This window comes from Calidris pugnax, unplaced genomic scaffold, assembly GCF_001431845.1.
Source record: "Calidris pugnax isolate Ruff unplaced genomic scaffold, ASM143184v1 scaffold63, whole genome shotgun sequence".
Classification (NCBI taxonomy): domain Eukaryota; kingdom Metazoa; phylum Chordata; class Aves; order Charadriiformes; family Scolopacidae; genus Calidris; species Calidris pugnax.
This window is the reverse complement of record NW_015090852.1, coordinates 282,155-304,389: the sequence shown is the minus strand read 5'-3', so window position 1 is coordinate 304,389 and position 22,235 is coordinate 282,155. Positions and strand designations below refer to the sequence as shown.

The 22,235-nt window shown below is 41.8% G+C and overlaps 2 protein-coding genes across 3 annotated transcripts in view; one reads left to right on the top strand and one right to left on the bottom strand.

Annotated features, from left to right (window-relative positions):
• Positions 1–22,235, top strand: part of RFWD2 (ring finger and WD repeat domain 2, E3 ubiquitin protein ligase) — a 160,987-nt gene that overhangs the window by 42,829 nt on the left and 95,923 nt on the right. For both annotated transcript variants that reach the window (XM_014943563.1, XM_014943562.1), the window contains exons 10-11: positions 93–207; positions 3,682–3,817. In XM_014943563.1, the coding sequence (XP_014799049.1) occupies positions 93–207; positions 3,682–3,817 (251 nt within the window). The remainder of the gene's footprint in view (positions 1–92; positions 208–3,681; positions 3,818–22,235) is intronic.
• Positions 19,786–21,709, bottom strand: LOC106888957 (chromosome-associated kinesin KIF4-like). Its single transcript, XM_014943564.1, has 2 exons — positions 21,138–21,709; positions 19,786–20,548 (listed from the first exon to the last, which is right to left on the bottom strand). Exons 1-2 carry the CDS (start codon positions 21,294–21,296, stop codon positions 20,369–20,371), a joined length of 339 nt encoding a protein of 112 aa, XP_014799050.1. The 5' UTR covers positions 21,297–21,709; the 3' UTR covers positions 19,786–20,368.

The following is a 22,235-nucleotide window of genomic DNA, read 5'->3' as shown; positions in this document are numbered from 1 at the left end:
ATGTATAAATTGTTTATATATTTGGTAACATCTATTGAAATGAAACCCAGTCTTTGCTTTACCTTTCTGAAGTGTTCCCTCTTTCCACTCAGACCAAAAAGCAGCCATGGTATAACAGCACACTAGCCTCACGACGCAAGCGGCTCACAGCTCATTTTGAGGACCTAGAGCAGTGCTATTTTTCCACCAGGATGACACGTGTCTCAGGTGAGTTCCTCTTTCATCGTGGTGTTCAGCTTCTGACATCAGCTACCTCTTACAGTGCATAAGAGGCTTGCTTTTGAAAGAGTAACTTTCACTTCTTTCCTCCATGGGTACGTTGCTGTGTATCTTTGTGTTACTCAGATCATCCTGCTTTACTTTTTGTGTAACCAATCTTCAAGGTTGCTAAATTTAGAAAATTTCACCTTGTCACTATGGAGGGGCACATGTATTGCCGTGTAATCCTGTTCTGTGACAGGCATAATCTACAATAATCAATTTCACTGATGCTCCTTCTGTAGATGCAAATGTTTGAAAGCAGCGGTTGGGTTGTCTTTCTACTAGGTGTGGTATAAACACAGTAGGTAAAAACATGGCTATTAAAATGCTACACAGGTATAAACATAAATTGATAAATTCTCCTGTATTTAGCATGCAATAGGACACCTGAAGGTTATCCTTTATGTTGTCTAGATTGAGTCTCAGTTAACAAATGGCTTGCCGTGTAGAAGCTGAGTGTGCAGCAGTGGTGTTGTCCCATGGGGCACCTTTTAGATTTAAGGCTTGTTTTGTAGAATTAGAAGCTGTTTTCACAATTCCTAGATTGCCTCATTCATAATTGAGTAACAGTGTGACAGCAGCTAGAGTAATTGTTACCTAGTGGGTGAATGGTTCTTAATTACATGACAAGATTCTCTTAAGAAATGAACCGGTCGAATGAGTATGTTTTGAGGGTGAGGAGGGTTGCTCTGTGCCTCCTCTGGGAAAGAAACCAGCTTTGGGGGAAAAAAAGTTTCAGGCAATGGGCTACAGCAGGCAAAAAGTTTGCAGCACCAAGCTGCAGCTCATATGGAGAGTGACAGAATGCACTGAGGAGCAGCCAGCCCCCAGGGGATGGCAGAAACCTCCGAGGGACAAGAAGGGCAAGCAGGCAGAGGTTGCTGCAGCAGAATATCTTTATTTGTAACCTTGGAAGGCAAGAACCAACCTTCCAGGCACAGAGATCAGCAAGAAAGCTGGGGTAGAAACACCCACTTTTTTTTTTCTCTATGAATTTAAGTTTTATCCACTTTACAATAAATAAAAATAAGTCTTGAATACTAAATTAGCTTTAAGTTTAAAGGCTGTAATGTGTTTTTTGGGGGGGGCTCGGTCTTAGATAAGTCTACATCTTCTACCTACTTCCCAACAGTGACTGACTCGGGTCTCATCATGCACAGCAAGATGATTTTAACAAGGGGTGCAGCACGTTGTGAGGGTGCTTCAGCAGCTGGAAGATCTGAGAAGCTGGTTGTATGTGACCAGCCAGTTTGCTGTGCTTCACGAGTCGCTCTGAGATGTTTTCATGCAGTGCTAACTTGGTGATGCATAACTGTGTTTATGTTAAAATAATACTTAGTAACCAAGGATAACAAATGGGGCTCTTCCCAGCATTCCTTTCTAGAAGACATCTTTCTTCATAATTGGAACTATAAATATGAATGTGGAGAAACTACTTTTTTTTTCTATTCACGTGTTAGCTGCATCAAAAGTGGAGGACTTGCAAGTGCAGGTTTTTTTCCTAAATAAGGGATAACCTGTGATGCCTGACTAATTTTTCTTCTCTGGAGTCATTCCTGCTTTTTGACACATTTTAAATAGGATTTAATGTGGATTTAAAGCTTTCTGCAAGAGGTGCCTGTGACTGTTCTAGTAGGGAGTAAAGACATAGCTGTAATTATGAAATGGCCTTGCACTTTGACAGGGAAAATGTCTTGAGAAATAACATTCGGTTTTCCAGGCAGAGGTACAGAATAAATTACAAGAGGACTGTGTGTTTGATCTCTAAATGAGGGAAATGGAAGAGTAGCAGCTATTTGTTCCTATCAAAGTATTGAAGGAGGAAAAAGTCTTTGAAAACCACTGACTGATGTTTACATGCTGCTTCTTGAGCTGCTTCCTGTAGTGGTCAGGTGCTGATGATTTTAATTTGGAGTAGTACTTTGTTCATTTTACCCCTTTTGATCTATCTGACATGGGTAATGTATATTCTAGTGCTCTTAAACATGTTAATTACTAGCCTTCACTGGTCCTTTATACAATCAAGCATTAAATAGCATATAAGGGACACTTCAAAATGCCTTACATGTGTAAAGCAAGATAATTCCTTGCCATCAGATATTATTACCAGAGTGCGGAAAGTGATTACTCTCTCTGTGTTTTCCCACAAGAAATCACAGCTGTGTTTTACTTTTATAGAGCAACCTTTCCATTTTTTCAAGGCTGTGTTTCCAAAGCTTACTAGAGAGTGGAGCTTTGTCATTTCCTTATGCTGCTGATAAGGAGACAGATAAGGATGACTTAACTAGTGGGTGGAATTCAGTCTCAGCTGCGTGACCAAGTTGTGTATGGTTTCTGTCCTGCTGCAGTGGATGCTGTGGTTTAACAGGAGGCAAGGTGTGCAGGAATGTGATTTGCAAACTGGACTACCTGTAAACAAAAGGGGCTGTGTGTTAGTGCCATAGCTGTAGTTCCCTTACATTGCTGTGGTGCAAAAAGACAAAGAGAACATGGGATTTTTAGAGGAGGAAAGGGAGAATTGCTGCAAATTCTGGGAGTTGTTACAAAGCCTGAAGGCTCTGACTGCAGATGTATTATAGTGTTAGGAAGGCTGGCTTACCCATACTGCATCACCGTAAGCTAAGAATTTTTCCTTATTTAGGAAGTACTAAATTTTAAAATGATTTATATAAAATTGTGTTCATACTGAGAAAAATGGGAACTTTTGAGGAATCAGGGAATGACTTTCAGCTATCTGCATTGAAATTTAGTTTTAACTTTTGTAGTAAACTGTTCTGTTTTCCACAGAGTATTTATCATCATTATTCAAGCTGGCTCAATTTCATCTTGTCTGCTGGAGGTCATAATTTTCACAAAACTTATAGTACAGGGAGCCTTCTGGTTTCATTCTTGTCTTCCTTCTCCAGCTCTGAAAAATCTATTCCTTAGCTCAGTTGCTTTTGGAGTAACAAGACATTTTTTACTAGAAGTATTTTGAATGTAATTGACACCAAATGTAGACATGTTGTAACTGAAGTATGAGGCAAGGAATATACTTTCACCGCTGTAGATTATTAACAAAAGATCTTAAAGCGTATCAAAATGCACTGTGAAGAGCATGTCTAGTTTTCTATGTGGCCCATGGGCTCTGAATTCAAATAAAATAGGTGAGCTTATCTACCAGGAAAACTGTATTTCTCATCTCAAGGTAGATTCTCAGCACAGTAGGTTCACCCAGCGTTGCAGTAGAAAGACTTAATTTGTGCTCTGAAAAATCATACTGCCTTCACGGAGTGCTAGAGGGGAGAGAGAACCTGGGTTTTGACCGATAGCAAGCAAAGGTAGCGTTATGTGAAGACATACATCTTGATTTTTGTTTGCTGTTGAGTTCATCTTCTTACTCTGTTTCTGTTCTTCCCAATGGCTGCTGCCTCTCCCTAGATGACAGCAGAACCACAAGCCAGCTGGATGAGTTTCAGGAGTGCCTGTCCAAGTTCACGCGCTACAATTCTGTCCGACCCCTGGCAACGCTGTCCTACGCTAGTGACCTCTACAATGGTTCCAGCATAGTATCCAGGTGAGACATACTGCGGCTCTGACGGTGCATCTCATGCTGATACAAGCTGCAGAGGCTGACTTAATCACAGAATCTTCTAGGTTGGAAGGGACCTTAAAGATCATCTTGTCCAACCGTCAACCTAACTGACAAAAATAGACACCCACACAACAAACAAGGAGCATCATCACAAGTTATGCCTTATACATATATCAAACTTTGCACTCACGTCCAAAAAAAATAGCTTTTTGAATGTGTGATTATCATTGGTCTCTGAAGTCACTCAAATACCATAGTAGTGCCTTTTGTTTCCGTTGGTGTTGGTCAAGACCAAAGGCAGAACCTCTGAGGTGCCAGTGAGTATGTGGAGCTGTCGTGATAAAGCAGAAAGCCTGCTGTCACAGAATCACAGAATCTTAGTTGGAAGGGACCTCTGAGATCGAGTCCACCCACAAAAAACACAACAACAACAACAAAAAAAAAAACAAACCACCAAACGCTCACCAAAAACACCGCACCCACCAACTAAACCCCACACTCAACACCTCGCCATAAACCAATAACCTTGGGCACTAGAGCATGCCCTGAAGAGCCATGTCTATACGTTTCTTAAATACCTCCAGGGATGGTGACTCCACCACCTCCCTGGGCAGGCTGTTCCAGTGCCTGACCACTCTCTCAGTAAAGTAGTTTTTTCTAATATCTAATCTAAATCTCCCTTGCCGCAACTTCAGACCATTTCCTCTGGTCTTGTCGTTCATCCTTTGGGAGAAGAGGCCAACACCTGCCTCTCTACAACCTCCTTTCAGGTAGTTGTAGAGGGCAATGAGGTCTCCCCTCAGCCTCCTCTTCTCCAAACTAAACATGGCCAGTTCCCTCAGCCTCTCCTCATAGGATTTGTTCTCCAGACCCCTCACCAGCTTGGTGGCTCTCCTCTGGACACGCTCCAGCACCTCAATGTCTTTCCTGTAGTGAGGGGCCCAAGTCCTCTTAGTATAGTTGTGTTGTAAGTGATGCACTTCTAGCACTTTAAGAAACATCCATCTTGCTTGTGTTGATAGCTTTAAGAATTTGTGGTGGTTTTAAATATTGTTTGTGGATGCAGTTGTAATAGCAAATACTAAATAACTGAGTTGTTTGTGATTGCTTGAGCTCTTAAGGGTTGGAAGCTCTGTTTATTGTTCTCAACGCTAGTGAGGAGGTGGTTGCGGTAAAGCCAACTCGACAGCTCCATTCTTGCCAACAGCAGCTTTGTATCCCCTGCTGCGTGGGGTGGTCATGGTCTGTGCACCACTGCTAAAGCTCATCTGAACCTCCCATGGACCAGTTTGGACACTTAAGCTGGTTTCATGCTATTGACTTTCAACAGAATTCGTTTCTTCCAGTTTGGCTCCGTGAACCAACTCCCTTAAGGGCTAAAGAGAGCACGTGGGATATAGGGAGTGGCTGGGACCTGCTAACAGCCCTAACCTTAAACTGGTTTCAGCAGCTGTGGAAGCATGCCCTGGGGGATTTAATTAGTCTGTGGTAGCTTGTTTTGAGCTGGGGGTGGTGGAAAAAATGATGCTGCATGTTAACTGGGATATCTTCTTCTACATGGCATATATGCAGGACCCATGAGCTTCTTACAAGCACATTTCATAAATTTAACTGTGTTTGTTCCCAGCAACCTTTTGGGGGAGAGAAGTAGTATTGTCTCTGCTTTATATCTGGTGAGCAGGAGATCTGAAATGGCTGTACCTGAGATCTTGAAAGAAACATAACAACGACTTAATGAATTGAACTTGGGTTTTCTGAGCCTTAATCTGATGCCTTATGAAGGGGCCATTCGGACAGAGATAGAACATCGTGAATGTTTGTTGAAAGACTCCAAGAAACTTGTGGTATGTGAAGAAATAGAGGCATGTGTACTATGGAATATATCTATATTTTTTTTTAAAGCAGCATTGATTCTTTAACTGCTGCAATGTGTAGCAGGAATGTATAATGTCCGATTTAGCCACAGAGGTCAGAACATAATAATCACTGATCTGACATATATTTAACCTGCACTGATTGGGTTCACAGTAGCTGCACTGAAATGCAGATGGGACTCTGACTGCAATGTAGACAAACTTCCTCAGCTACCAACTTCAGCACGGATTAGATTTTGCTCCTTTGCCCTTTCTTCTCCTTGACATTCTGCAAGAGCAGCATTTTTGTAGCATTTTGTTAGAAAATGCTAGAAGAGCAGTAAATCTCAGTCCCATTTTAATGGCATTATAATTCCTGGGTGAAATATGTTTGAAAAGTATGTGTGTTACTCTTGTTAAAATGAAGATCTTGTGGGCCCTCTCTCCAAGCCAATGCTAGAATTGGTAGTTAAATGCATTTAACTGAAAAATAACTTGGCTTCCAACTCCGTGTTCTCCCCTTCTCATGCTTTCTATTTATTGAAGCATTTAAGAAATTTTTAGGGGTCTTAGTGTGTGGGCTAAGACTGTTCAAATTTGAGCATGTCCTTAAGTGCTTTGATAAAGCAGGGCTGTTGAATGAGCTGCCACTGTAACTCTTCTATCTATCTTAGCTTCTGGCTATCCAAACAGTTCCTTTATAGTTTGAATTTGTTAATCAACAGTTTACATGTAATATGTATTGGCCAACACGCTTCTGTGTTCACCATTGTTATTCATCCAAATTAATAGGCTCAAGTTCAGAGGGAGCCTGTGAAGCTAAACGAGGTGTGTGTCTTGATGATGGCACCTTAAGGTAATAGAGCAGCTTTTAGGTACCCATGAATGGGCCACATTAATTATTGGGGTGCACTGTCTTCTGAAGTTGTTCCTGGGCATGTTATAGGAAATACTGATGAAATAATGATGAAATAATGACAAAAAGTAAGTCTTGCTGCTTAGATATTGCTGTTGAGACAGATGAATTTAAATACAAAGGAAATATAAGGTTAATAATTAAGGAATCCTCATAAATTTTTGAGAAAGTATTTAAAAGAGATATTTTAACTATATTTAAGAATAAAAGTAGGATTGACCAGAAGTTAAATTCCCTTGTATTTTTAGTTTGAGATCAACTCAAACTAAAGTGAGATCATTATTTAGTTTGTTTTTTTAAAAAATAAGAACACCCAAACAATAAACTGCTGTTATGAATAGACAGAATATAGGTGTGTTTGGTTTGCATTGCTTTAACCCTACATGGAGTTCACACTCTACTCTAAAAGCTCTGTTGGCTTAAAGAGGTTTTTAAGATGTAATAGTTTTATGTTTGCAAAAGAAGATGATGGAAATATGTTCCTTATCTGCAAAACCTTCATGTTTATTTAGAAAGAAAATAAAACTGGGTTTATGGTAAGAGGATGAAAAGTGTAATTAAAGACTGTATGTAAACAGGGTGAAAAAACCTGAAACTGAGCAGCAACAGTACACTTCTGAGGACCTTGCCATAAGCACGTTTACAAGTGCCTGGACTTCTTAAGGACTAATAAAAGGCCATAAACAACACGGTGTGGGTTGTATTAATATAAGAATTCCGGTGTAATATTAGGAAAGCTACAGTTGCCTTTTGGGATGAAGTCCTGCTTTCCAGTGGCAGGTTTCCCCAGCCTGGCAGGGGGGTTGCCGGGGCGCTGAGCCTGGCTGTGCTGGCAGCCCTGCGGTGGCTGCGCGGCATCCGCAGGGTGGCAGCCCTCGGTTGCGGTGCCGGCAGCGAGGGGCTGCGGGCAGGAGGTGGGCAGGGGGCAAGGGACTGGTACCCCTTAGGTACCTAAGCTGTGCATCTCACATCACACAGGCTTAGGGTCTTATCTGGAAAGCTGCACACAGTAACCTCAGTAACCCCAATGAGGGACAGCTTCCTTACCTCGCTTAGAAACACGCTCACAAGCAAAATTTACAACCTTCAATCCTCTTCTTTTTTTTTTTCCACTGGCTTGCTTCAAGAAAAACAGATTAACAAAGAAGGATGTTCGGTGAAAACACGTTCAAGGCTTTGCAATTGGTAGTTGCTCAGTTTTGCTTTAACATTTGGGGGGCTTCCAGCGTGCTTGCAATGTGAATTTACATGTACCTCAATAGGCTAAATGTTTTCTTTATACACTCAGTTTTCCTAAGTACAAAGTATTTACATGGTTTTCACAAATATATTAAGTTTTGTTAGAATTGGGCCAAGGAATAAATTTTCCATTTATTATGCCCCCAGACAGAGCGGTTGTCAGAGCTTAACTTTTCTTCTCTCTGCTTGCTGTGGCAGTAAATAGTAAAGACTTTCTTTTAAAGATGGGTCTGTAAACTGCAGCGTTAGCATTACAATGATTTATGTAGAAAATTGCTTTAGCACTGTCAGAGGCCTTCAGAGAATAATGTGGCAGTCTTTCATATTTCAAAAAAAAAGAACAGAAAAATCCAAGAAACAGACTACAGCAAGATGTCTGTCTGAAATGTGGTTATCAGAAAGCTGGTTCTCCCTGCAAGGTGGTTCCTGGGTCTGGTGGAAATAAGAATATGTCCCTCCCAGACACCCTGAGGTTTGTGGGCAAATAGTGTGGGTTTTTGTTGTCTGCTCAGACTTCAAATTCTTCTGGGTTAGTTTACCATTTCTCTGACATCTGAAGGGTTTTGGGTAGTCGAGGCTGATTATATTTATCTAAAGGAGTAGTGATTTACAGAGAGGGAAGGAAGCAACTTGGGTTTTGGCTGTTGAAAGCTTACTCAACTCATTTGTTGAATCTTGAGATAGTGTTCAAAAAGTAGGTCTTACCTTTGGGGTCCATTCTTCTTTTTTTTTTTTTTTATTGCTTGCTTGTTATTCCATTACCTCTAAGTAATGAACACGATGTGAAGAGGTTTCTCTTAGCATTCAAACAGGATAGTTAAGGTGGTTTCAAGACTGTATTTTTGTTTATGTTGACCCTTTTAGTAATGTGACCTGAAATCCTTTTTTCAAAGGTAAACTTAACAGAAAAAACGTTAGGAGTATGCTTTTCATGTATTCATTGAACCATTCTATATTTTTGTTTCCCTTTTTACTTTGGACTACAATTACTTGTCCATATAAATTCTCAGATCCAAACTTTAACAAGGTACCTTTTAGTTCTGTGTCTACCATAACAAACTCCCTTTTTTTTTTTTTTTTTTTAATACCCTGGTCTGGCTAGGATTAAATGAGCCATTTTATTACGTTTGTGACCAGCAATGCTTCTATTTTGGTGGTAAAGATAAATGAAAGAAATGTAAGTGGGTTTATCCTTCACAGGATTATGTTTCCAAGTACAGTAGATGCTGCTCCTTGAGAAGATGAGAAATGAGAAGGGCTGAATTTTTCTTATGGTCTGTTAAATCGATCATTTTTTAAATAGACTTTTATTTACAAGTGGCAGCTCAAAACTGCAGATGGATCTGTCTTATTTGGACTGTTCCCACAACTGGAAGGAAGAGAGAAATGCTTGGATAAAGAGAGTTGAACTGCAAAGTGACTAAGGAAACTTGAGCAATAATACCCTGAACCTACTTGAAGTTTGTGTTTCTCCTGTGGTTCTCTTACCTTACTTCATCTGAGGTTTTGGCCCATAGACCAGAGGTTGTCTGGGGCTGAAATGGGATTGTTTAATTAGAGCTGAGTTAAGTACAGACCCTTTCCCTTACTTTCTCTTCTTTTTCCTCTGGAGTGCACCACTGATAGATTTCCTAGTACATAATTGTGGTCTGGATCCCTTGAGCAGAAGCAGAATGTGACTTGTACCAGCAGAAAGGTTATGCAGATGCCAGTTCAGATCTGTGAATTCAGAGTTCAGAGATACTCTCAACTCTGTAATGTAGCCCTCTAAGTCCCCAGGACAGGCTGCTAGAACCAAAAGGGACTCTGAAACCAGAAAAGAGCATGTCTGCTCATATGTCCGGTCCTGACCTGAAAAGTAAAACTGGCGACTGCAGGGACACTAGAGAGAAAAGTCTGTTCTTCCATAAACATAAGCTTTCACTTTACCAGAAAAGAGCATGTCTGCTCATATGTCCAGTCCTGACCTGAAAAGTAAACCTGGCGACTGCAGGGACATTCTAGACAGAGAAGTCTGTTCTTCCATAAGCATAAGCTTTCACTTCTAGGGGCAAAACTTAAATAACTTGAAATTGGGAAGTAAATGAATGGAAGCTGCATTGCCCCCAGTGGGACCTCTTTTTTTTTTTTTTCTAGTAACTTAAGCTATTTGATAGTGGGAAGATCTTTTTCCCATTAAGTTCTTCTAGTACTTCAAACCTGCCTCCATCTGCAGATAATTAGATGAGGGTTTTTAGTTTGATTTAAACTTTGTGAATAGTCTATTAAAAGTATTGAACCGTCTTTTGATGAATTTGGGAATTGACTTTTAAACCAAGTATATTAAACGATGATTGCTCTTCATGGTTTTTTCTTCTATTTCTTGAAGAAACTTTGTGCCATTTACGTAAGCGGTTTCCATTTCTTGGCAAATGTGGTGTAGTAGTAACTGGCTGCAGTGTGGGGCAGTGAAGCGTTGGAGTGGGTTTCCCAAAGAGGTTGTGCAAGCTCCATCCTCAAAGGTATTCAAGAACTGGCTGGAGAAAACCCTTAGCAACCTGGTCTAACCAAAGAGATCAGTGAAACATTGGAGTGGGTTTCCCAAAGAGGTTGTGCAAGCTCCATCCTCAGAGGTATTCAAGAGCTGGCTGGAGAAAACCCTTAGGAACCTGGTCTAACCAAAGAGATTTTGGACTAGAGACCTCCAAGTCTTGGGAACTGTACTCTTGTGATAAAGGTACCTGATCACCCTGACTTCCTGCCAAGTGTCTTCCTCCGGCCTTAGGTTTTAAGGAGAAGGAAAATGGATGCTGTAGTGTCAGAAATGTCCTCCGAGAGATTAATATTTAGGGTAGGAGGATGGTACCGTGTGGAAGTCGCATTGCATAATTGCATCCACCCCTTCTTGATTGATCAGGACAAAAATCTTTTCTATGCGGCTGCAGGTAGCTGCCCTTCTGTTCCTCCTGATGTTCATGTGATATTGGATATCATTAAACAGCAGTGCTGTGCCTTGACATCAGAAATCAGCTTGCAAGCCATGAAAGCTGTGGTTTCACAGCATCTTATACCTAAAATTTCCATGGTGACAGTGTTGGTAAAACACAAAGACATTTCCCTTACTGCCACCAAAATTTTATAGCTTGCTTTCAATGTTGGTGGTTTTTTTTGTCTGCTTGAAGAAACAAGTCTGTTGTTAATAGAACATGAGTTTCTGTGGCTTATTACAGCGTTGTTTTAATTCTCCAGCTGTATTTGAGGGAAATGCCTGAATTTGCTTTGAGATGATTATTTGAAAAATCGGTAGCATGCCTTCGGATTTTTTGTTTGTTCCTATCTTGCTAGCTAGAGGGGTTAGTCTGTTAAATGGTGGGTAGTTGAAAAAAAAATATATTGAGGGGGTCTGTTAAGGCATATAAAGGTGTATGGTGCGGGCATAAACAGTTCTGAGGCTAAAAAAGAACTTTGAGTAGCTCATCCGGGAATAGACACTTGAGCTAATGATTATTAATATGGTTTGTATGAATAAATGCAGACTCTAAGACAGAGATGCTTGGGATTTATATGCTGCATAGGTGTTGTACAGAATAAGATATGAAGTGTTCTTACCAGATTATATGCAAGTGTATGTATACAGCTGTGCAAATAAAGGTGGGAGCCAGCTCAAGTTCCTTTCTGTATGAAACTGTTAAATGAAGGGTATTCATCAGTACCTTTAATCTTTCAACAGAATAGTTAAATATATATTTTATATAAATATAAAATACAGACCCAAAAAGATTCAGACCTTTAATCTTTCAACAGAATAGTTAAATAAGGATAGCATACAAAATACTGACCCAAAAAGATTCAAAATGCCATCAAAACTCTCCTGAAACAGATTTGGCAGTTGGATGAAAAATGCTTCAAATGGTTTGTTAACCTCTTTCTGTCATTACCAGGCAGCAGGACCATTGGAGTTAATTGTCCCAGCCTGCTCTAGCTCCTCGTGACAGCTCAGACGTATGGATTTGATATTTATGAAGGCTGGTGCCCTGACTTTTGATGCTCGTTGGACTGTGCTGAGGTGTCTAAAGAGGTTACAGTCTCCAGCTGCTCCTCCTGGTGCTCTGCTGCTGGGGGTGTCTGGCAGAAGATCTGGTGGCAATGTTGGGTGAATTTGGAAGCTTGGGTTAATAATATGGCAGGCTGTGTACTGGGGTAGTTTCTTCTGAGAAATGAGACCTCTGGCAGTGTGGTCAGCTGGAGGCAGTAATGCTTTCAGCTGCTGCAGCTAAATCATGAAGGAATCATTGGAGCCTATGGATGGGCTGTGTTGTTTACAGCCCAAGTATTGATGGAGGTTCCCTGTGCTGAGCTCTTCCAGATATATTTGTTCCTCGTCCTCTTCAGCTCTGTCTGCAGCTGCCGTGCTCAATTTTGAAGAAGCAAAATCCTCGTGTGGTAATAAATGTGGTAGCTTGAAAACGAGCTTGCAAGCTTTTGAATGGTCTTATATTTAGTAGGCACTTCAGTATCTATCACAACTGATCGAGTTCCTTCCTACCTAATGGCATAAGTCTGATAAGATGGTACTGCTGTGCAGACAGCCTTGTAACTTGTCATGGAGCAGGGTTTCCTCCCTCAAACCTCTTCCTTATACAACTTGGGCAGAGGCTGCCACCTTCCTTTCAGGAAACGTTTCCCAAACTTCAATGTAGAAAGAAGACAGCTGAGTATGTTTGGAGATGTTGGAGATGTAAAACTTCTTCCACCTTAGTATTTTTTAGTGTTCGGCAGAGGCTGCCACCTTCCTTTCAGGAAACGTTTCCCAAACTTCAATGTAGAAAGAAGACAGCTGAGTATGTTTGGAGATGTAAAACCTCTTCCACCTTAGTATTTTTTACTGTTGAGGCTGTGCTCCTGCTACTGTCAGAGCTATTCCTAACTGACTGTGTGTTAGCCCAGCTGGATGAAGTGGCAGATCCTGGTTTTTAAATATAGATGGGTTACCCAAAATATTACAGCAGGCAGGCTGATAATTTGGCTTGAATTTTAAATACTGTTGTAAGAACCGTTCTGCATTTAACCTTTGGCATTTTTTGTTAATGTTTCCCTACTCTAGCTTCTTTAAAGTGGTGTTTGTGGAAAAACTGAATCTAATCCTCATTAACTTGCGTGGTGGTTGTTTGCAGTGGCTTTGGCTTATTGTGCTTCTGTGTATCTGGCATATAAACCCTGGGACTGTCGTCATCTTCTCTTCAGCATGCAGAGGAGCATTGCCTAGCAGTAATGTGGCTTTTTATCAATACACTTTGTTCTGTTGCTTGCAAAATTCAGTAGTTCCCTATAGGTTTTCTCATCATTAGTGCTAATTAAGCCAGGTTCCCCTGAATACATGTATGGAAAAAAAAAACCTTACACAGAAGAACAGGCTGTCTCTACCTCTAGTGTCTTATAGACAAGGCTGGAAGTCTGCTAGGGCTTCCTGACAGATTTTGGATTGTACTTAGAGATTAGGTTCAGGCTCTGATGAGGCAACTGGGTTTGCAGAACCTGGAGGTGGAATATCTCAACTCCAAGGAATGTGATCAAACTGAAATAGCTTGAGGTCCTCTGTCCCATGGTTTTCATTAGACTTCCATTAGACTTGAATTTGATCCATTGAGAGGCCATAATTACATTAGTGAATACAACTTTTCCTTGATTAGAGGACAAAACAGGCAATTTTCTGGTAATCTGAGGGTCACCTCTAACCCAAATTAATGTGATTCTTAGGGACAAAGGTGTTTGCTCTCTGACAGAATGCATTTAATTGGAATGTTACTTATACAATGAATTTATCTGTCCATACAGCAGTCTAGAGAATTGAAGCGTTTTTCTTTTAAGTGGTCCTTCCTGATTAGAGATTGCCATAACCTGACTGGGATTGTGGTGTGCTTGTTCAGTTTATATTTTGGAAAACGTATTTTGTAATATAGGGGTTTGAATTGGGGAATATATTCTACCAGCAGTGGTCTATCCTTGTCCCTGTGGGACAGGTCAAGGACTTCAGAATAGTAAGTGACCTTATTTAGGTGGTGCTTGGGATCAAGGAGTAACTAATCTCTCTGTTGCTTTATTAAAAAAAAAATAAAAAATATTCAGCTTCTCACAGCTCTAGCAAAACAATTTTTTACTATTGAAACTTCATAGGCTTTGTCTTAGTAGCCTTTGTTTTTATGTGTGACAGAATTTAGACTTTGAGCTGATGGAGCACAAAATCTGAGCGCTGTACTAGCAGCTTCCTATACCTGAATATAACTTTATTTCTAAGAACTACAAATTAGTATGCTGGTGCATGCTTAGTGAGACTAATTACTTTGCCTTAAAATATCAGTCTGCTGTAAAAACAGTCTCTCAGGTATGTGATATTAATACGAATTTCTGTATTAGTCCCAGGTGCTGAACAGTCTGTACTGGTGATCATGATGTTGGGTTATAACCTAAATTTCTAATCTTTGACTTCAATGCCTCAAAATGGGCATTGAAAATAGGCAGCCAGGCTGTAAGACAGTGGGGCTTGGAACTGGTAGAAGTGACAGGATATCCCTCAGGCCAGGGAGTGGAAGCCCAGAGTGAGAAAGACTTTAAGAAATGTAAGTGAAGAGCAAAATTACTGTTACCTCTCCTTTCTCCCACCGATTAAGTCCCCCAGAGCTGAGAAATATATCCACGTTGCAGTTAAATGTGGGGCCACTGGTAAGATGGGGGTACAGAAATAGAAGCAGAACTGTATTAGGTAGAATTGAAAGGCTTTGGTATATTTGGGGAGGAAAATATATAGATATATATATAGTCCCATGAGAGGGAGTGAGTCATTTACTTTGTGGAAATGGCAACTCCTACAGTCACAGATCTCGTTACCAAGTCAGGGCTCGTTATAGTAACAATTGTAGAGCGTGTGAATGGAAAGGGGAGAGGAGCAGTTGGCTGCAGACCTTCAACTGGTGATGCGGTTAAAGGTTAAATGCAACCTTCTGCCCATCTCCTGATTTGAAGGTGTAGATGGAAACTTTCCGGGCTGGGTGGACCTCCAGGCTGATCCCTGGGGCGTTTCAAACTGCAATCTTAAGTACAGTGTGAGCTGCCCCGGGGGTCAGGTTGGAGGGCACCTAGCCCCATGCTGTCCCTGCAGAAGACCACAAAGCATGCCAGCCTTCTCCCTGTCTGTAGAGTTGTCTTCTTGCTGCCTCTCAGCATCCACAGTCATTACACTGGGGATATTAGAGGATTTATCCATATTTATTCTGTTAGCATCTCGAATGGACCAGTTGTTCATGGATTACTGTTGTCAGGTTCACCCTCCCAACATCATGTCTTGCTGGAATAAGTACCTGGAGCATGTGAAGTATGACTGGGATGGGGGGAAACCCTTATCTGTCCTAAATCAGTCTTCTGATTAGTATCTCCTAGTTCTAGCGTGGAGTGACTTGTTGAACACCACACCAATCTCTTGCAAACACCTTCTTCATAACCCTTATGGTAAGGCAGCTGCTCCATTCCTTTAATCAATTTAGTTGCCCATCTGTATGCATTCTCTAACTCCAGTGCATCCTCCTGGGATGTGGAAAACAACTGCACACACCATGAGGATGTGAACGTAGCAAGGCTTTATACGATAGTAGAACTGGTAAATACTCATTCTTTACTGTTTCCCTGCTGGTCTACCCTCAACATCAAGCCAAGCTTCCAGACATGTTTCAGAAGCAATTTATTTCGTAATTCCATTTGTTAACTGCAAGTGCTCTCCAAGGTTGTAGGTTTTAGCATTAAATAAAGCAATTTATTTATAATCTCACGGATTGAGAATAAAGATAAGCAGCAGAGCAACCAGAACCCTTGAGAATGTGTTTACTTTCTAGCAACTCTTAGTGTTATTTCCATAGGACACTGGTCATTAACTTATTAGGAAAAAGAAAACAGTGACTTGGGAACTGGAGAAGTCTCTCTTCCATTTTCCCTAAAACAAAACAATCAGTTCCTTTCAATTTGATTTTTATAAGTAAATTCTGTTGCACATTTATGAATCAAATATCCAGGAGTTTGTCCCCAAAAGATTCCTTATAAAAATTCACCCAGTCTTTGTTGATCAGAAATGTGGAGTTTAAAAGTAGATTAAAAAAGAAAAAAAAAAGGAACAATTGTTTGTCATGGGCACATCTTTGAGGAGCAAGGACCACTGCTAATCCAAGAGGGGACTTCACTGAATGTTCAAATGATCTAAAATATGTTTTACCTCCAGGGCTTTAAAAAAATGAAAATGTCTGAACTGTTCTCTTGTCTCTAGAGGAGGTTGCTTCACGCTAGGACCGAGGTAGGTTTGTAGCACGCATAGACAGTTGGTGCTCCATCTGCCCTCTGAGATGTAAAAACATTCATTGTCAGTCCTATGTTAAGTCTCTTTAAAATAGTGCTACCAAAACACATTGCTCTTATTTTAGCAGGAAGTTAATAGCTGTTGCATGCACATTTTATGTGTTGCTTTGGCTCGCTGGCGACACTGTGCCTCTCACCACTTGTGAAGTGGATGCTGTTGTCTAGCTGGTTTATCTCTTGACTCGATGGCCTTTTTGACAAAAAGGATAAAGTATTTCCTGTTGCTCTATTGCTTGTTATCATTGTTCTAATGACTAATTCACTTAGGCTGTAGAAATGTATCACCTGCAAACCAGAATGATGATTAGAGCTCACCCTGTTGTCTTTTGACAAAATAAAACTTAAGTTCTCTTGTGAATTTTCATATAGATAAGTTTGTGTATAAGCAAGCACTTACATTGACACAAAGACTTCAAGCAGTAAGTGTCAGGAATACTATCGAGCTAGTTAAATGCAAATAAGCCTTGCTAAGCCTAAACATGTTTAGAAGACATGTAGGAAAAAGCATGAAAATAACTGTTGCTATGCAAGCGGGGTATTTGTCCTAATCCTGATTAGTCCAGTGGAAAGCAGAGCTTTGCAAATATTAGGAATAATTTTATATGGTAAATAACCCACTTCATTAGCCATTGAGATGGTCCATATTTTTCTTTATAAATTCCTTAGTAAAAGCCAACGGGCAGAAGCTGAGAGCGCTTGTACCAGGACTGTGTACAGGTGATGGAGGCCAAGGAGTTGCTGGGTTGGGTTTGCTTGCCCCTCTCTCAGCTAATGAACATCTGTACAGGTGGTGGTTTATTTCTGCATCCTTTTTCTTCCTGCAGCGTCTTTGATGCTGTTTGAAGGTCACAAGTCTGACAATCATTTTTCATCGGTTTATACTTATTATTAATTTTTAAATGGTGTGTTAACTTTTATAGACATATTGAAATACTCATTTGTTATGTCTACAGCACATCTCTATTTAAAAAAAAAAAAAAAAAAATTGAATTAATGCTAGAGAAGCAAACCCACCCCAGGTGAGAAAGGTTCTATTCTGCTCTAATAACTTGTTTTTTTTTTTTTTTTTTTTTCTTCAGCAGCAGAAGGCTAAGGGTATAAATTGAATCCAAGTAGATGAATCGCTGCCATCAGTTCAGTTGTGCTTTACCTGAATCCACAGGGCAGCGGGCAGGAGCTGAGACAGCGGTTCAATTAAGATTGTGCTAGAAGTAAATCCATTGTATTGTTATAGAGGCTTTCGATTATAAAATTCTTCCATGGAATAGGGTGAGCTGACAAGACAGGCCTGAATGGTGCTTTTGTCCTGTTTGTACAAAAAGTGATTAGACTAGGGTAGGTCTGGGGCAGGGGGAGAGCCCTCCGGATGCTTAGATGACTTATTTTACTCTCCTATTTTATTGAAATAGATGCGTGCTTGCTTTCCTTACTCCCCAGCTGTAAACACATTCCTTTCCTTTGTCTTTCTGGGGGCTTGTGATTTCACAGACTTGACCTGACTAGCTCAGTTTCTTCTCCAGCAAGCAAGCAGTCCTGAGTGGGACCATGGTGAGGGGTCTGGAGAATAAGTCTTATGAGGAGAGGCTGAGGGAGCTGGGGTTATTCAGCCTGGAGAAGAGGAGGCTGAGGGGAGACCTTATTGCTCTCTACAACTCCCTGAAAGGAGGGTGTAGAGAGGTGGGGGTCGGTCTCTTTTCTCAAGTCACAGGCGACAGGACTAGAGGAAATGGCCTCAAGTTGCGCCAGGGGAGGTTCAGGCTGGATATTAGGAAAAATTTTTTCACTGAAAGGGTTCTCAGGCATTGGAATGGGCTGCCCAGGGAGGTGGTTGAGGCACCATCCCTGGAGGTGTTCAAAAGACGGGTTGATGTAGTGCTGGGAGGTATGGTTTAGTGATGGTGATGCTTCTTGTTTGTTGTGTGGGTGTCTATTTTTGTCAGTTAGGTTGACGGTTGGACAAGATGATCTTTAAGGTCCCTTCCAACCTAGAAGATTCTGTGATTCTGAGAGGAGGGGATTTCTGGAGAACACCTACTGAGGCTGACCTCTGGTGTTCCATTAATCCATGGTTTCCTCTACGCCAGCACCCACAACCCAAAAATTAGCAAAGAGGTAAAATCCCAGCCAAGATTCGCTCTTTATTTATTTCAAAGAGCTGCGCCTTGTTTTTGGAAGGGCTACGTGGCTGTTTTTTAATGCTTGAACATGTTCTCCACCACCTCCAGAGGAGCCTATTGCAGTGTCAGACTGTGTTTATCAGCCCATCCTCCCCTCAGTCTATATGTCAGCACTGATGTTTCTGTACAGTGAGCCCTCATTGGGGTGAAGCTTAATATTGGGCACTGACCCCCTCTCTTTTCCTGGGCTTGGGGCAGTCTTTTAGCTCAGAATGAGCCCAGACCCCAGTCTCTAAACAATCCTCAGGTGTGAGTCTGCACAAAACCACAGCAGGTGTTGGCCACAAGCAGGACGAGTTCACTTTAACCACAGGCATTTGTCACCTCCTGTTTCACCTGCAGGAAGAGTTGTTGCCTTTGTGCTGTGTCTTTTGTTCTTCAGCTGTGAGATAATCCTGACTCACGGTTTCTAAACCTCTGCATAAAGGATGGGAAGGTCTCTGGGATGAGGTGGATGCCCTTTCACTGGATACAAGCTTGTTTATAGAGTTGTAAAATGCTCGTTTTAAAGCTGCCAGGGACTTTTGGATGCTTGAAAAGTAGAAAGATGAGTGAGGTTAGAAGAGCAGTCCTCTCATAGCTCCTTATGGAATGGTGCCATATGTGACTAGGTGGGATTTGTGTCCTGGGTGGCAGTTTTCACAGCTGTCCTGCTTTGAGGTAGAACAGAACCAACTGGTTTGGTTGGTACCAACATCTACCTGTGCCCCCCAGAGCTCCCAGTGTGGTTCCACCAGCAGGAGCACTGCCAGGCACAGCATGAGCCGTGCCTCCAGCGTGCTCTGCTCCAACCAGGCCTCAGGGGAGGAACAAAGGGAATGATACATTACTCAGTCTGTTGCTACTAATTTTATTTAGGAGAAACCATGCAGTTAATTACCCTTTGATGTTTAGTAAAGGCACATCTGAACAGAGCATAGAATCATAGAATGGTCCAGGCCAGAAGGGACCTCCAAAGGTCATCTAGTCCGACCTCCCCGCAGTCAGCAGGGACACCCCCAACTAGACCAGGTCCTTTTATGGGTTTTTTTTGCACCACTTGCCTCCACTGCAGCTGATCTCCTCAGCAATATGCTCATCTTCTGCAGCATCCTTAGTATCACAGCAAGCCCAAGATAAACAACAAGTGCTCTCAAAGCTCAGGGAGGGGATGGTGCTAACACAGCACCATCAGAGAGGAGCTCGAAAACAGGACTAGGAGCTGGAGCTCAAAAATCATGTCTAGGAGGGGGGTGGAGTGGAAAGGAAAGCAGGAGGAGCTGTTAGGCTGCCTACTTTTTGAGTAAGACACAAACCTGTCCTCCTGGCAACTGCTGGAACAAGCTCAAATCCAATTTTAATTGCAGAGATCCCTCTGTGGTTCATTGTAAGCGATGTAAAATTAAGAAGTTGGGGGTTTTTGCAAACTAGTTTATTAAATCATATAAAATTACTACGACATTCACAATAGGGCTAGAAAGTTTTGGAACTTCATTCAACAGTGATAGAGAAACAACAACCATTTCATATCTGGTAGTTCAGTTAAGACTACATCCAGGGCCTCCTCAAGATCAGGCACCAGTGGATCTCACAGGGCAGCTGATGCTGTATGGGACTGGACAGTGCCCAGATTTCCAGTGCAAATACAAAGTTCTTTCAAGATTATGCATTAAACTGTACCCAAGAGGTTCACAGCTCAGGAGGAGGAGGAAGGCAGCTGGAATGAGAAACGCGGATAAAAAGCAGACATACCAGAGGAAATAGTTTCTTACTCTCGGGGCTGAGGACCCACACATACAAATTTTTACAATAAATCAGACAATCTAGCAAGAACTAGTGTTTGACTTCCTTGCTGGTGCCAGAAGCTGTCAGGCTTGAGAGTCATCAGGTCTTTGCCTCAGCGAGAGACCTCAACATGTTAAAAAGTCACCAGCGAGGCGGTCGAAAGAAGCACAGCACCACTCAGGCACAGGGCATCTCCTGGGCTCCTCAGTCAGGCCTCTTTAATGGGGGTACAACCTGCAAAGAAGCTGGTGTTGCTCATCAGCATTCTCTTCTTCCGCTTCACAAACAGCATCTGGTTCTCCTGAAGTTCCTCATCGCTCACGGGCAGGGAAGAGGGAGCGCCCGGCTTCTTCATGAAGACTTCTTGGCCTGTGATATCTTTCAAGACCTATCAAAAAAGGCAAGGAAGACAATTTTTTGGAGTGGGTTGGTGGCCTGAAGAAGCTCCCCAGCTCACACTGGAGCTTGGAGGTTGCACATACAGAAGTTGCTGGGCCAATTTCTTTACTCAAGTCAAAACACAAAGGACAAATTCCTGGGCTGAGCAGGAAGAGACAGCATTTGGGAATAGGGTGCAGAGGGTACAAGAGAAGGGAATTCTTTAGCTGAGGCAAAGTTACAGCTGCCAAGTCAGAGCACACAATGCCTTAAGAACAGTAAGTTTGGGCACAGGCAGGCATGATTTTGTCCTATGAGCTCCTCAGTTACCAGTCTGTCTCTGGAAAGACTCTAGGAAGTGCAGCAGGAGAGCATGACAAGCCCACGTGGCAAAGTTTTAGTATGAAAACTGAAGCATTTAGACTCAAATACAAGCTGCCTTGACAGCTGTAGTGTGTCCAGAATTCAGGATTTTCTAGCAGCAGCCTATCATTTTGGGTTTATTGGGGTTTTCCCCTTCTTTAAGATCCATCACTAGCCACAAACAAGGTGCACACACATTCAGAACCACTATTCTTTCTTACGACTTTAGGCGGTACCTTTGTAGGCTGCGTGACAGGCTTAAAAAAGGTCTCTGCTACAGTTGCTCCAGTGGAATCTTCAAGTTTGGAGGAACCTTCAGAGTCCCTCGATTGGTCCTCGCAAAGCGTGGCATCCTGTGGGGCAGTACTACTTTGAAGCACATCAACAATATCCATCCCTTTCTTCCCCACCAACAGCTGAAGAAATAGTAGAGGTCCCTAAGAGACCTTCTCTCCAGTTGCAAAGTAATTCGTAGTACAGGATGCCACATGCCTCTGTCAGGCAACTGAGGCACAAACCAATCAATAATTAAAGAAATACTATGGAAAGTCTCTGCTTCAAAACTCTAAGATCCAAGACTAATAATGCAGACAGTTTGAGCACAAATTTTAATGACCATCAGTTGCTGTTGAACCTTCCTAATGCTACAACCCCCTCCCCAAATTATTCCTTCCATTCTTTTAAAAAAAAAAATAAAAATCTGAAAATGAGTTAAGTTTTTGTGCCACCTGAAGCACAAAGATGCAATTTTCTTTTACTAAGTGCAAAAGAAAGATTTAAACTTGTCTTCAGATTCATGGCTGGCAACTGGCAGTGGGTGAACTGCTGTGACTCGGGACATCACACAAATTCCTCTATTCAGTGCAAGAGCCTGGTCCTGCAGCAGCAAACTTTGTGCTCAATTAGCACGGATAAACACTGAATTACAGTGACATCTCCATACGGGTCAGAAAGGTCCATATACTTTCCCTGGACAAAGCAGGTACACTAACAGCATAACCGTGAGGCATTCACAGAATCACAGAATCTTCTAGGTTGGAAGGGACCTTAAAGATCATCTTGTCCAACCATCAACCTAACTGACAAAAATAGACACCCACACAACAAACAAGAAGCATCACCATCACTAAACCATACCTCCCAGCACTACATCAACCCGGCTTTTGAACACCTCCAGGGATGGGGCCTCAACCACCTCCCTGGGCAGCCCATTCCAATGTCTGATAACCCTTTCAGTGAACAAATTTTTCCTAATATCCAGCCTGAACCTCCCCTGGTGCAACTTGAGGCCATTTCCTCTTGTCCTGTCGCCTGTGACTTGAGAAAAGAGACCG

Coding starts and splice junctions, on each gene's coding strand:
- LOC106888957 (XM_014943564.1), bottom strand. CDS start 21,296: ATGGATATTGTTGATGTGCTTCAAAGTAGTACTGCCCCACAGGATGCC. Junction 20,549..21,137: donor CTGTCACGCAGCCTACAAAG/GTACCGCCTAAA, acceptor CTTTTTTGATAG/GTCTTGAAAGATATCACAGG.